The following is a 16025-nucleotide window of genomic DNA, read 5'->3' as shown; positions in this document are numbered from 1 at the left end:
ACCATTCTACAGATGATTCTCAGACCTTAAAATCTAATGATGTATGCCCTGCAGTTCTTAGGAACTGTTTAGGACCCATGACTCCTGTTTGGCTGAACATTTATCCTGACTGTCCCTCTTTTGTATACTGGAAGCAGATAACTTCTTCTAAGTTTCACAGGTCCATAGCCAAAGGGGAATTTTGTCTTAGGACAGACCACATCTGTAACTGACTTTTATGGGATTTTATACTTAATTTGTTACTGAAATGATTTAAGGCATTTGTGATATTGTGATATAATTTATGTATTTTGCATATGGAAAGAACATGCCTTTTGGGGTCCATAGGGGGAGTGTGCTGGTTTGAAGTTGTTATGCACCTCAGAAAAGGCAATGTTCTTTTATTCTATTCCTGTGGGGGGAGACCTGTTGGGGGTGGGACCTTTTGATTAGTTGTTTCAATTGAGATGTGACAAAGCCCATTCAAGGTGGGTCTTAATCCTTTACTGGAGTTCTTTATGAGGATAAAAGACACAAAAAGTCCAGAGAGGCTAATAGAGAGAAACATCCAGAGAGCTCGGAGGAGAAAACCCCAGAGAAAGAGCTCACAGAGGGGAAAAGCCCCAGAAATGCTGAGAGGACTCACAGATGCTCAGAGAGAAAGCCACTGGAATCAGATACTGGAAGCAAAGGACTAGGAGAAGCTGGCCATGTGCTTTTTCATGTGACAGAGGTGTCCCAGATGCTAGCGGCCTTCCTTTAGGGTCCATCACCCTTTTGATGTCTTAATTGGGACATTTTCATTTTTAAAACCTCTACAACAGTTTTCCATGTCTCCATAGCAAAGGTAGCAGGACTTGAGGAAAACAGGCTTAAGTAGCTAAGCAACTTTTACATTAGATATGAGGAGGAAATTTCTGGTAATGATAGCTTCAGTCACCTGAGAAGAATTACATTTATCTCTACATTTCAACACTAAGTATTTTAAACATTCAACCCAATGGACTCCTCCCAAACTCTATTCTCTTCTGTTTCAAACTTTCCCACATTAATTGCAGACTGTCCCACATGTTTTGACTTTCCCACATTATTAAGTAAATAGAACAACAGAAAAAATTAAATAAAAATAGTAATGGTCTCAGGAAACCAGTATCAAAAACTGAAAGCTAGTTCCCATTCTTCAGCAGAAAACAGAAAGTGCTTTATTTGGAATTTACCATAGGCTCTTGTCCAGTCAGCTCTGGCTGACTAGCGCCACAGAAGGAAATTTTAGATTCACATTGGACTTACAAATAAATTAGACACGTAACTAGCCAATGTCATTTCCACCCCCTACCAATAGCACCAAAAGGGCCCTATTTCTTCCAGTTGGAAATTTCCTCCAGTGGCCCAGTTTGTCACAAACTGAGAACAGTCTTATTACCTCAGAACATCCCAGAGGGAGTTATTAATTCACTGTAAAGGGAAACTGGAACCCATTTACCAAGTGAATGGCCAGGAATTAACTTGGAAATTTTATTTTTTAAGTTCACATCTAGCCACATACATAGATTCCCTGTTTAAAACAAGTATCAAACACTTAATTTTTACACTATAGTCTTATGTTCAACTCAAAAAGGACTCAAGACAGAATGTCGTTACAAACATTTATTTTGATACAGTTTATCATAAATAACTCGGACGAGATTTCACTCAGCCTCAGATGCATCTGTTAAGAGCCTGTGCCACCCAAATGGTAAAAGTCTGCATGATGTCCCATTTCTTATCCCAGCCGGCAGGCACACCTTCCACGTTCCTCCTGTCCAAGACTGCTTTCAAATCCAGATGACCAAACAGTCCTTCATCCCCAAAGTAAGCTAAAATGTTTGTGAAGAGGAGAGATAAATTAAACCTAAAAATAAAAACTTTCTAAGCTTAGCTTAAGAACTAGGAGATTTTTTTATACTTGTATTTGCTATCTGTTCAATTAGTTCAGAGTTATTAGAAGACAATGATCAATCTCATTGAGCAAAAAAACAAATACATAGAACTATATTTAAAGAAATACAGTTTTGTAATTTTTGAGTGCAGTTCCCTATTATAAACAAAAAGGAAAGTGTAAGCTGATATGTAAGGTGAAGTCATTTAACAGATAAATGATTAATGACTTTCATTAACATGTAAGCACAGATGAATCCAGAAAATTAGCTGCACCATTATTAGATTCAACATATACTGACTGCTTTCTGGGGAGGTTAGGCACTGCGCTGAAAATTCACCACGACTCAATTATGATCCCTATTTTAAAGATGTGGAAACTGAGGCTTTGGGAGCATACATATCATAAATAGTATAGTGGGATTCATCAGATGTTCTCAACTTGCATTTCCATCAAAACCAATTCTTAACACAGACATTTTAGTAGCTTATATAAAACTAACCCAAACTCCTATATCATTTGTTAAATCAAAACAACAGGATCCAGGAAGAAAAAAAGACATGTTTCATTTCTAAATCCTGATAATTAAAAATCCGATTTCTATTATGTCCAATTGAATAAAATTGCTTTACAAAACAACAATTTGAGCATTCTGTAAAGTTTGTTTTTAAAAAGTATCTTACCTGTATCTACAAAAAAATATATCTTATTTCCAATTTTCAAATGTGTGATTCAAGTCCCCATTAAACTTCAAGTATTTCTGCATACAGTAAGATATGAAAATGATTCTCTTATTTAGCCTTAGTACTCATGTATTTTGCCCAAATAATGTTTTACTAATATATTGCCCCATAATTCATTAAAGTATTGCATTTGAATAAGACATTAATTCAGCCAATACCCACAATGCACCATCCTGGGTGAAAGCAGAGGATACTAAAATAAATGTGGCTTTCTCCGCCGGCCCGCTGCGCTGCGCCCACGCCCCGCAGCAGCCAACCCGCCCGCCCTCCTTCTCCCCTCTCTTTCTCCACCAGCCCGCCGCACGGCGCCCACGCCCCGCAGCAGCCGACCCGCCCACCCTCCTTCTCCCCTCTCTTCCCCCTCCTGCTCCGGCGGCTCTCCAACCACCACGGTGCCCTCTTCCGCCTTCACGGGCTCCTCCGCTACCAGCCTCGACAGCCTTGCCGCCCTCACCTTTCCTCCTCCAGAACAGCTACTGGGGGAGTGGAGACAATACAGAGCAGCTCCCGGAGCCACGACGGAGATCAAAGGGACAGTGTACCCCATCCTGGAACGGCTGACTGTCTGGGAGAACCAGCTCCGGTGAGAACACCGAGGGACGCGGGTTTCCTGGGCGGGACGGCAAGCGGCCGGAGTCCCTCCCTTCCTCCTTCCCAGGCCAGCTGGCAGAATTGGACAGGCGATCCCCTCAGGCCGCGGCGGCTGGCGTCCCCACCATGCGAGGCCCCCCGGACCAACTGAAAGAGTTGGGTCAGAAATCCCCAGACTGCGGAGAACGGTGACCAGGGGGTCCCTTCCAAACACGCGACTCCCCGGTCCGCCTGGGAACAGTGCACTCTCCGGGGTTGCGACAGCTGGCGCCCTTCCGCCACGCTTGGCGCCCCGGGCCGACTAGGAAATTTGGTCGGGCGCTCTCACGTGCTGTGGCGGCCGGCGACCCTCCCCGCGTTCGGACCCCCGGGCCGGCTGGCACTCTTCCAAGACGCTTCGGCTGCCAAACCTCCCCTATGGCGAGAGTTTTCCAGAGTTAAAGGACCCACAGCAACTTTTACTGGTGGATCCGGTAGACAAACGTGTGCCACGAGCGCCACCTACTGGGCAGGATAAGAAAAACAGAACCCAAAGATTTCACAGAAAAATCTTACAACCTGTGGGGTCCAACACTCAGGGAAATCTGACTAAATGCCCAGACGCCAGCAGAAGATAACGGATCACGCTCAGAAAATTGAAAATATGGCCCAGTCAAAGGAACAAACCAATAGTTCAAATGAGATACAGGAGCTGAAACAACTAATGCTGAATATACGAACAGAAATGGAAAACCTCTTCAAAAACGAAATCGATAAATTGAGGGAGGACATGAAGAAGACATGGGCTGAACATAAAGAAGAAATAGAAAAACTGAAAAAACAAATCACAGAGCTTATGGAAGTGAAGGATAAAGTAGAAAAGATGGAAAAAACAATGGATACCTACAATGATAGATTTAAAGAGACAGAAGATAGAATTAGTGATTTGGAGGATACAACATCTGAATTCCAAAAAGAAACAGAAACTATCAGGAAAAGAATGGAAAAATTCGAACAGGGTATCAGGGAACTCAAGGACAATATGAACCGCACAAATATACATGTTGTGGGTGTCCCAGAAGGAGAAGAGAAGGGAAAAGGAGGAGAAAAACTAATGGAAGAAATTATCACTGAAAATTTCCCAACTCTTATGAAAGACCTAAAATTACAGATCCAAGAAGTGCAGCGCACCCCAAAGAGATTAGACCCAAATAGGCGTTCCCCAAGACACTTATTAGTTAGAATGTCGGAGGTCAAGGAGAAAGAGAGGATCTTGAAAGCAGCGAGAGAGAAGCAATCCATCACATACAAGGGAAACCCAATAAGACTATGTGTAGATTTCTCAGCAGAAACCATGGAAGCTAGAAGACAGTGGGATGGTATATTTAAGTTACTAAAAGAGAAAAACTGCCAACCAAGACTCCTATATCCAGCAAAATTGTCCTTCAAAAATGAGGGAGAAATTAAAACATTCTCAGACAAAAAGTCCCTGAGAGAATTTGTGACCAAGAGACCAGCTCTGCAAGAAATACTAAAGGGAGCACTAGAGTCAGATACAAAAAGACAGAAGAGAGAGATATGGAGAAGAGTGTAGAAAGAAGGAAAGTCAGATATGATATATATAATACAAAAGACAAAATGGTAGAGGAAAATATTATCCAAACAGTAATAACTCTAAATGTTAATGGACTGAATTCCCCAATCAAAAGACATAGACTGGCAGAATGGATTAAAAAACAGCATCCTTCTATATGCTGTCTACAGGAAACGCATCTTAGACCCAAAGATAAATATAGGTTGAAAGTGAGAGGTTGGGAAAAGATATTTCATGCAAATAACAACCAGAAAAGAGCAGGAGTGGCTATACTAATATCCAACAAATTACACTTCAAATGTAAAACAGTTAAAAGAGACAAAGAAGGACACTATCTACTAATAAAAGGAACAATTAAACAAGAAGACATAACAATCATAAATATTTATGCACCGAACCAGAATGCCCCAAAATACGTGAGGAATACACTGCAAACACTGAAAAGGGAAATAGACACATATACCATAATAGTTGGAGACTTCAATTCACCACTCTCATCAATGGACAGAACATCTAGACAGAGGATCAATAAAGAAATAGAGAATCTGAATATTACTATAAATGAGCTAGACTTAACAGACATCTATAGGACATTACATCCCACAACAGCAGGATACACCTTTTTTTCAAGTGCTCATGGATCATTCTCAAAGATAGACCATATGCTGGGTCACAAAGCAAGTCTTAACAAATTTAAAAAGATTGAAATCATACACAACACTTTCTCGGATCATAAAGGAATGAAGTTGGAAATCAATAATAGGCGGAGTGCCAGAAAATTCACAAATACATGGAGGCTCAACAACACACTCTTAAAATAAATGTGGTCCTATTCACAAGGAATCTAATAATTTGGTCATGGAAACAATTATAAATGTCTATGTATAAAATACACTTTACATTAATAAAAACCATAGCAGCTACAATTCTGTTCCTTTCAGGGTATACACTAGGTAGCCCAGGAAGACCTCTCCAGTCAGTCTCCCCAACCCAGGTAGTACAATACATGAAATTCTATAACTAGATAACCCTTTTCTGGCATTCAATCAATTTTTATCTAAAACATAAATGCCTCTGGAAGGAAACCAAAAGATGTCCCTAATGACAGAAAGGGATGAGTCAGCATCAGAAAGGAGGGAAGCACTGAGAAGACAAAAAGGTGAAGAAATGAAAAGCAAGGAGTTTGCTTCATTCGACCCTTTTTAAGATCAAATCTTGGTAGAATAATTGAAGCCAAAAAAAGAAATACATCTTAAATTTGATTATAAACCAGGGTGAAGGGCAACCACTGGATCATAAGGCATGTATGCACAAAAAAATGTATTCTTCAAGCATTCAGATCCAGTCCACAAGTCATACCACAAGATGCGATTCTGTATTTCTTCCTATTCAAAGGACCACCAAGAAGTTAAGTCCATTTAATTAATTTAATCCAACACTTGTTGAGCAGCTACTTTAGTTGCTTACAGAAAATATACGTAAATAAGCCACAAGCATACTACAAAGCAGAGAATGACAGACATAAAAGAACACTATGGGAGCAAAGAAAAGGGAATGGTTTCAGGTAGGAGAATGGGAAGAAGATGGAGCGAAGCGGTGACATGTGAGATTGAGCTTTTCTAGAAGCAGATTTTCATCAGGTAGATACTGAGGGGAAGGGACCATTCCAGGTTGATGAATTCAAGCATATGGACAAAGGAATCAAAATATACATTTTGTTCAAGGACTAGCATGTAGTATATGTAGCTATAGCATAGTACACACAGGAGAAGGAAGTGAGGGTAAAGGAGATGACAATGAAAACATAAGATTAAAAATTACTATTAATAGCTTACTGATCCCATATTACTTGACAAGTACTATTAATACTTTACATACATTTTTCTTATTTAATCCTATCAGCCTTAAGAAGTTTACACATTTTGACCCAGTAGTCCCATCTACGGCATTTTCCTAAGGTAATGTTTCCCTAAGGAAATAACTGGTCTTAGGTTACTCAGCTAGTAAGCAGATGCATTATCTCAATTGTCATTTTACAGGAAGGGAAAGTGATAGTTCAAGGAGTAAGGGTTAAGAAAAAAGAACTCAATAAGGATCCTTGAAAGAAGTTTTAAGAAGACATACCATAAGGGAAAGAAGGAAGGGAAGCAAGTAAGCAGCAAATGAAGACAATTTGTTGAAGAATTTATCAGGGAAGAGAGAATAACTGCAGAACTGGACAGGTTGAGGGCACATGTCATGGTAACCTTTCCACTGAGAAAGGAGAGACCGACAAGACAAAGAGAACAGAAGAAATTCCTATCAGATGACACTGTGCTAAGTAAGGGGGAGGCTGTGTGATCCAGTGGAAAAATTATAAGCTTTGAAGATACATATGCTACCATCTACTAACTGTGTGACCTGCTTACTCTAAAAGACTAAAGTGATAATCAGAAATATCATGAATAAAGCACCTAAACCAATGACTTAACACATTAGAGGTGACTGTTTTTAATATTGCCATTATTATTTTCTACCCATTTTAGAAAAAAGTGGTTTAGAGTAGGAGTTTGAAGAAACTGAATAGTCTGTGAGGGGAATCTACAAGAAATGTCTGTAAGAAATCTGAAATCTCAGATTATCAGTGGCAGTGGTCCAGGCAGATCATCACAAAGCCATGAGTGTTGGTCCTTCCTACAAGAGTACACATAACCTGCCTCTGTTTGAGATTCTGCCTTTATGTGTGTGTGTATATATACAGTTTATATGTATAATTTTTCACAAGTATACATATGTTATGTGTGTGAATATGCATACAGTATAAAGATTTCAAAAGGGCTTATCCAATAAAGGCAAGGTTGTTTTTGAGAAAAGAATGTGACAACGCATTTTCATAATGCAATAAATGTTTATACCTTTGACTTATTAATCCCATACGACAATTTATCATAAGGAAATAAACCATAAAAGCTATGTACATAAAAATGTTCAGTATATTGTTTTTTAAAATATTGCAAAATTGAAAAAACTAAGTAATCAACAACTGGAAAACGTATGGGGGATAAAATCGAATTTGAGATAAAGAAAACAAAATTTTATGTACCCTTGTTACAATGGTATAAAAAGTTGTATTCACCTGAGTAAGGATGAGATGGGAATATAAGAAAGTAAAAACTGCTCACCTTTTAAAGTGATAGGATGCTAAATTAAAACATGCTTAATTATGGTAATAACATTGTACAGAAAATAAAAATTAGTAGAGGAAGGGAAAGTAGTTACCTGACAACACAAGCTAAATTGGCCTACAAATCTGAAATTTTCCAAAACCCAAAACCAAAGACTTTATATATGAACACTGGCCCTGAAACGTTTATCTGTAAAACCAGTACCTCAAAACTGTTGGTTCAGGCATTCCAGGATCCGCACCCCTCTTAAATCCTAGGGGAGAAGGATGGGAAGAGAAAGAAATACTAATTAAAATCCCAGCAGATAAGAAAACTTACAAACAAGACTTTCTTTTTTTTTATTCCAACTTAGAGTGGCTAAAATGGTATCCAGATCTACCTGTATATTTAGATTTACCTGTGTTGCAGAAGACTCAAATCTTTCACTGAAGTATTAAGATTTTCTAGGACTAATCAAAGGGAAGGACAAGCTTCGTGATTCTATTATATGCATTATTTTATCCCTCATGAATTCCTCTTTTTGTAAAGTAATCAAGGACTACTGATAGAAAAAAAAAATCATACCAGTCATTATTTCTCAATCTAATTAAATCAACACTCTTAATTACAAGTATAGGTAAATAAACCTCTTCCATCACCTGAGACAGACTGATTTATTAACAATTTGATACATAGGCTATTTACCAAAAACGATTATTAAAATTAGAGTTATTGTCAAGAACTGTGAAGTATCTGAAACTTTACCTTATTTTCATCTCAACAAATTAGACTCTTAGTTTCATGGATGCCAGTAGAAGACACAAGATCCCGGAGTCAAAGACAAAGCGTTTATTACTCCCAAAATGGCAGTAGTAGAGTATTATCCTTTCTGCATCAGTTCTAAGCCCCAATTTCCATGCAAAGGGAGTCAGATGATACCTGCACATACAGTGGGCTGCTTTACAGGAGAGGATCCTTAAGCTTAAAGAACCAGAATCTTTTGTAATGGGCAGTAAGCATGTCTCCCCTTTAGTTTGAAGGGAAGTACAATCTTTAACTTCCAAGGTGTTCATTACACAAACATCCTTAAAAAGATAAAATGGAACAAAGGGTGATCTGGGACTCTGCTCACAAAATTTGCAGAAAAACAGAAAACTGTCTTTTTGTTGGTAAATTATTTCCAGATATATTTCTTTATCATCATATCATGACCGTCTGTTTTAGAGCACTACATTCCCTAAAGCCCCAAAAGGTAAACCTAAACCTAAATTACACAAGAAGCTCAATCTGCATCACAGGTTTCAGTGAACGCTGAAGTGGAAATAAAAGAAACAATCTGAGAACTGGGTAAGATAAAAAATTAAATTTCATATATAGTGTAAGGAAAAAGACAATGATTAACACGGAGGAGGTACTGGAAAGATAGCCTTAACATCAACCTCAAATAACCTGAGTAGGATGCTAGGATAAAAATCACAATGGGAGTCCTGAGAAAGGGAATACAGCCACTGTGCAAAAAAAAGAATAAACTCTAGGGTTGAAAAAGAAATCATTATGCACTCCTTAGTCCAAAGCTCTTGGTACATATATTGCAGCAACCACCTATTGGTTTCTCACAGTAGAAAAGGAATATCAAAAATGGAGAAGTTAAATGGAGAGACTTACAGAGCAGCAAAAATAAAACAAAACAAAGACAATAAGAGCAGGTTAATACAGGACTCCACACGCACAAATGGGGAAAAGGGCAGTGATACAAATAAGGGAAAAATCAAGATCACTATACATTTCTTATCTAAGAGGAGAGACAGACCCAGTGTAACAGAGGCATCCGATGACTATTATCATGATCTTGCTTCAAGGGAATAGCATATCCATGAGGTCTCTAGATTCCCAATACAGTTAGTCGTCTTCCCCCTAGGACCTCCGCGAAACGTACGGGGAAACGCTCTGAAAAACCCACCTAATGCCAAACAGACAGACTCTTTCACATATACTAGATCATCTAACTCTCACAATAATCCTGAGAAGTAGGTCTCTCACTCCAGTTCACAGACAGAAAATGAGAATGGAAGGAATTACATGACTTGCTAAAGATCACCCAACTAGTAAAAGATAGAACGGAACTCGCTGTCGAGTTAGACCGACCCCACTTGACCACACAGCCTCAAAGGAAGTGCGAGTGGACGCCAGAGTTCCTCTCTCGCCCCCCGAAAGCTAAAACTGGAGTCCCAGGCCACGCACGCCACTCCCTCCAGATATCTCCCAAGTTCTTCTTCCACTAACCCAGGTAAATTACGAGAGGGATGAAGCCCCAGCGGATAGCAAACTGTCCGCCCTTGAAGAGCTGCTGCAGCCTCTGCTTGGCCTCTTTGCTCAGCTTCACCATCGCGACCGTCGAGACGGGACTGGGGGTACCAGGACAACCAGCGACCGCGTAGGAAATCCGAGAGAGGAGGTGCGCACGCGCCGCACGCGACCTTTACGGCAGGAGTCGTGAGCGCCGCCAACGAGGTCGTAATTCATGGCCCTCAACTTAACCGCCCCTGCGCCTCTCAGCCTGAGATAGGCGCATTCGGGCCCCTTACCCTTCCGTTGGAAGTTTGCTGGTTTCGTGTTCCTGCTCAAGTTTTAAGAATCACCTGTTTTCGCTGGCGCCGGGGTAGTTGGGTCGCTGTTCTTGGTATTCTTTCAGCCCGGAACACTCTCTTCGCAAAGTCATACTCAGTTGTTCTCTCTCTTCGCCAAGTCATACTCAGTTGTTCTCTCTCTTCGCAAAGTCATACCCAGTTGTTAAAATGTTCCTTCCCTGACCAAGAAGGAACATTAATTGAAATGTACTGGCTTTTAGGTCTAGCTCCTAAACTAACTTGCTGTGTGATTTGGGGCAAGTTATTTTCTTTTTTTTTTTTTAATTCTTTGCATGGGCGGGCACTGGGAATCAAACCCTGGTCTCTGGCATGGTAGGTGATAACTGTGCCTGTTGAGCCACCGTGGCTCACGGGCAAGTTATTTTAACTAACGTTCATTTCAGTTTATTTCTTCAAAGCGGAAGTTCAGCTGCAAGAAATGACCTCAGTAGGGCCACTATCTATATTTTCTTGGATTCCCGTGGTGTTTTTTAACACTTTAAATTACTTGTCAATACTTTAAAATTGGGGAAATTAGAGGATGACGAAATGTCTCCGCAACAATTAACGAATATGGGAAATGACACGTCTGCTGGCTCATCTGTTTAGAATTGCCTGGTTCTCAAACTGGCTGCACATGAGGATCACCTGAGGCGATTTAAAGATATGCTGATGCAGGAAACCTACTCCTAGAAATCCGGATAGTCTGGGTTAGGGCCTGGCCACTGTTTTGCCTTTGAAGTTCCCCAGGTAATTCTAATGTGTAGCCAAGATAGCAAACTTGTAATACAGTAACTGCCTGGTCCCTGTCTGTTATTTGAGCTTTTGTTTCTAAGTCCAGGACTTCATGTCTTCTAAGGCTCTAGGAGTTCTTAGGCTTTGGTCTTGAAGCCATCCCTGGCTCATCTTTAACAAACATGACCACATTTTTGGTTAAACTCTTAAAATGCACAATGGCTCCTAAAAAATTTCACTTTACATTATGGCCATTCCTGTGCTTAGCTCATACTCGTAACAGTAACAGCCTGTGTCTACTGTGCCCTGTCCACTGTGTTAAGTCCTTTAAATACAATAATTCATTTTAATCTTTTCAGTGATTTGTAAAATGAAGTTGCATTATAGTCTATCTTATAAATTCTGTAAGAATTAAAGTATATATGTCTCCTTTTATGGATAAGGAAACTGAGACTCAGAGATATTAAATAATTGGCCCAAGGTCACACAGGTGGTTAGTATTCTTAATCGTTATGTTAAATTGTGCTTTGCATCATTCTAACCTCCTCCAGAGCAAAAACTGTTTGTTCTCACCTCTTTATCCAAGTGCCTGGTACATAATAAGATGCAGTGAGTGGTGGCATTTATTTGTCAGCTAGTCATTTACCTTCATCAAACATTTATTGAACCTTACTATACTGCAATACAAATGTAGACAAGAGAGATATAAGATTTGAAAAAAAAAGGCAATGCCTTTAAGACTCATGATTAAGTGGAGAAAACATGAGTAAGCAGATGATGGCAATGCAATGTGAAAGTGCTAAGTCCCATGAGAAAATTATGCACAAAATGTGATGGGAAGACAGATGGAGGACACTTAACCCAGTGTAGGGGAGTCAGGCAAGCTTTGAAGAAGCCAGTGGCAGTCAAACTAGAGGAAAGAATAAATTTGAGAATCAATAAAAAGATAAAATCAGCAGGACTTGTTGTCAAATGAATATTGAGGGCAAAATTGAAAGAAGTTGTTCTAGGTTGCTAGCTGCCAGAATGTGATATAACAGAAATGGAATGGCTTTTAAAAGGGAGGATTTATTAAGTTGCAAGTTTACAGTTCTAAAGTGGTGAAAATGTCCCAATTAAAGCAAGTTTATACAAATGTCCAATCTAAGGCATCAAGGAAAAATACCTTGATTCAAGAAGGCCAATGAGGTTCAGGGTTTCTCTCTCAACTGGAAAGGCACATAGCAAATATGGTGATGTCTGTTAGTTTTATCCCCAGTCTTCTTGTTTCATGACGCTCCCTGGGAGGCATTTTTCTTCTTCATCTCCAAAGGTAACTGACTGGTGGACTCTCTGCTTCCTGGCTCTGTGACGTTCTCCTCTGTTGCTCTCATCATACTTGTGACCCTGCTCTGTTGCTCTCCAGTTGCTCTAAAGCTTTCTCCAAAATGCTTCCTCTTTTAAGGATTCCAATAAACTAATCAAGACCCACATAGAATGGGTGGAGTTACATCTCCCTCTAATGAAAGGTTAATACCCACAATTGGGTAAGTCAAATCTCCGTTGAGATAACCTAATGAAGTTTCCAAACCTACATTTTTGAATAGGGATTAAAAGAAACTGTTGCTCCTACAAGATTGATTAGGATTAAAACATGGCTTTTCTAGGGCACATAAATCCTTTCCAACTGGCACAGAACTGGTTAAGTATGAGTCCTGGTTTGGGACTTATGCAACTTACTGAGTTAGTAGCCTCACTCCTTGTCTTCAACAAAGTCAAATTGCATAGATTCACCTCTATAATGATCCCACACACGTCAGATAGTGGACGGGGGCGACATTAAAATAGATGGAGGTATGTTATACTTCTTAAGTATATTTGTTGTTGATGGAAAAAGGTTGAGAGTGTCTCTTTTACTCTTGATGCACCCTCCTGTTTCAGTCTCTCGTAGCCCTTAGTCAAAAATAGAATATGATAATAGCAGGAAGTTAACTGGTCTCCTGCCTTTGAACTCCACCCATGCTATTCATTCTACAGAGTAGTCAACGTCAGTCTTACTAAATCACAGCCTTATTCATACACCCACCCTCCCCCCATCCCTTCTCAAAATTTTGAATGAGTTCCAAGGACTACAAAGGTGAAAACTCAAAATCTAGCCTTCAAAACCCTCTTCATTTCACCACATCCTAACTTTCCAGCTTTCTTTGTAACAATTTTCCCACCAATACACAACTTGTTCCCCAAATTCACTTTACTATTTCAAATATTTAGTGACATTTAATGTTCCTGGGTTTACGTGGGCCTCCCCATAATCACTGCCCATGGAAATCTTACCCATACTTCAAAGCTTTCCTCCCATCCGCCTCCGTCCCACTTCTTTCCTACCCAGATCATTCTTTCTCCCTCTCTCTTCTCTCCCTCCATGGGCTCCAGAATACTTCATTCCTTTTTCAAGGAATTTCTCAAATTTTTCTTTTTTCAGTTGCCAGTATAGTTTCATTTTAATCTTCCAAACAATATTGGAAAATCCTTAAGTGGGAAATTGTGTTGTATTTTTTAATATTTCTTCAGAATGACATATAGCTCAGTGAGCTGCACATTGTATAATTCATTGTAGAATGAATGGATACCTAAAATAATTAGACAGTATACATGGGGCCTAGAATATGCATTGTCTTAAAACAGAGTGACTCCAACAGGGCCTATGAACACAAGAAGATTGCAGTCTGGTTTTAGAAGACTGGACTTGAAATCAGAAGAACTTTGAGGTTCCAGCCATATGACCTTGAGTAACTTTTCTTCTCTATATCTCAATTTTATCCTTTGAAAATAGGTGCAATTCCCAGAATAATATTGTGAGGAGAAAAATTAAAACAGTTAATGTTCGTGAAAGTTCTTTGCAAACATTAGATTATCATACACATATTAAGTAATATCATAGCCAGTGATATAACACAATACTCAAGCAAATGCTAAGTAAGTGGAACTGACAAAGAAAATAACCAGGGTTAGGAGGAGCATACTAGCCTTTTGAGCTGAACTAGTCAGGAAAAGCCTCATGGAGAGGGTGGTATTTGGCTCACCTTGATGAGTCTTTACAAGTTCAGAAACTCAACCACATCTATTGATAAAGAAATTGTCTTATTGACTTCATCTTTGATCTCTCCAGTCCTTCTTGTAAACTTAATATCCTATCACAAAACCTTCAGTACTATATCATTAAAAAATGAAAAAAACAAGACCCCTCTTTTATTATAAATAACAATAATCAGTAAATATTTGTTAGTATGTGCACATAAAAAAATCTAAATGAAAACACTACAAGTTGTTAATAGTGGCTATCTAAGGGGATAGACAGGGAATTATGGGGAGTCTTCACTGTCCATGCATGTATATCTTTAATGCATTCATTATTTTTCATAATGTGCACATATGACTTTGTAATCACTAAAAACAATAAAGGTAGATGTAAAACAAATTAAAATCCTCCAAAGGCTCCCCACTGCCTTTAGGATAAGAGATCCATTGCACAATCTACAAGGTCCCTGAAGATCTCATGCTGGGACTCTACTGTTCCACTGCCAGAAATGCCTGCCCTGTTCCACACCCCCTTTTTTTTTAAGGTCCGGTCAAATATCTCCTTTAAGATGTAGTCTTCCCTGGCCTGTCCCTGTCCTGCTCAGGGCAAAATGAGAAATTACTTTGTGGCGCCCCCACTCTATCTTGTTCCTGTCACCACCTCATCATCTATTTACATGACTGCCTTCCCAACTAAACCACAGGTAGAGATGCTGTCTCATTAATCTTGTATCCCCAAGGTCTGTATGTGTGATATTTGTGGAATTGGTAAATGAATTGCATCAGGAACTAATGGCCTAATAACATTCTTCTTAATCATCCAAGGAATTAATATCTAACATGCTTATCTGTCATTTTCAATTAGAGATATGTTGGCATAAGAACTGACATTCTCCCTCTTGGTGGGCAGGCACACTCCGCTGACCAATTAAAGGTGATAAAACAACACTTGATGGGTGCTGACTAGGTGCCATGCACTCTGCTAAATGCTCGCATGCATTAACTCATTTTCCTCACAACTCTGTGAGACAGACACTGTATTACCAACTTCATTTCATAGATGAGGAAACTGAGGCATGGGGGGTAAAGAAAACTTGCTCAGGGTCAAATACTGGTAAGTGATAGAGGCTAAGTCTAAACCCAGGCAAAGCCTGAATATGAATCACAACACAAGGCTAATCACAACACAAGGCTAACTCATAGGTAAGAAGTAAACATAGATCTAGAAGGAAAGCAGTTGAATATCCTCAAAGAACATTTTCCTCAGGCTGTGATAGCTAAGAGATCCATTTCCACTATATGAGAGTGATACGTATGATCAGGCCAAAAGCTGACCAGTGACCTAAAGGGATGCTGACTGGTTAAACCAAACAGATCTCTAAATGACATTTGAACTCAAAACAGAAATATCAGCTTGGCTGAAGCTAGAAAGACAGAGAAAAAAAGACATGAAACAGTAGAAGCCATGAGTAGGCAGAAACGATGGAAAAGAGAATATCAGGTTATAATGAGGATGGAATGCTAGGATGGAGAATAATATGCTTTCTGGTGAACAGGCAGCAAGATAATCCCCCCTGAAAGGATGCTGTATGCTGAACCTGCCCAGTTCACCAGCTATGTTCCAAAGTCAGTGAGATGGCTGTGCCATGGTTCTGTCTG

At 39.6% G+C, this 16025-nt stretch overlaps 1 protein-coding gene across 1 annotated transcript; it reads right to left on the bottom strand.

Annotated features, from left to right (window-relative positions):
- Positions 1–1611: 1611 nt before the first annotated feature.
- On the bottom strand, positions 1612–10414 carry TOMM7 (translocase of outer mitochondrial membrane 7). Its single transcript, XM_077122094.1, has 3 exons — positions 10231–10414; positions 8173–8221; positions 1612–1835 (listed from the first exon to the last, which is right to left on the bottom strand). Exons 1-3 carry the CDS (start codon positions 10331–10333, stop codon positions 1820–1822), a joined length of 168 nt encoding a protein of 55 aa, XP_076978209.1. The 5' UTR covers positions 10334–10414; the 3' UTR covers positions 1612–1819.
- Positions 10415–16025: the final 5611 nt, after the last annotated feature.

The sequence above is a fragment of the Tamandua tetradactyla genome, chromosome 1, assembly GCF_023851605.1.
Source record: "Tamandua tetradactyla isolate mTamTet1 chromosome 1, mTamTet1.pri, whole genome shotgun sequence".
Classification (NCBI taxonomy): Eukaryota; Metazoa; Chordata; class Mammalia; order Pilosa; family Myrmecophagidae; genus Tamandua; species Tamandua tetradactyla.
This window is presented reverse-complemented; position numbering and strand designations above follow the sequence as displayed.

Coding starts and splice junctions, on each gene's coding strand:
- TOMM7 (XM_077122094.1), bottom strand. CDS start 10,333: ATGGTGAAGCTGAGCAAAGAGGCCAAGCAGAGGCTGCAGCAGCTCTTC. Junction 8,222..10,230: donor CCCTCTCGTAATTTACCTGG/GTTAGTGGAAGA, acceptor CTTCTCCCCTAG/GATTTAAGAGGGGTGCGGAT.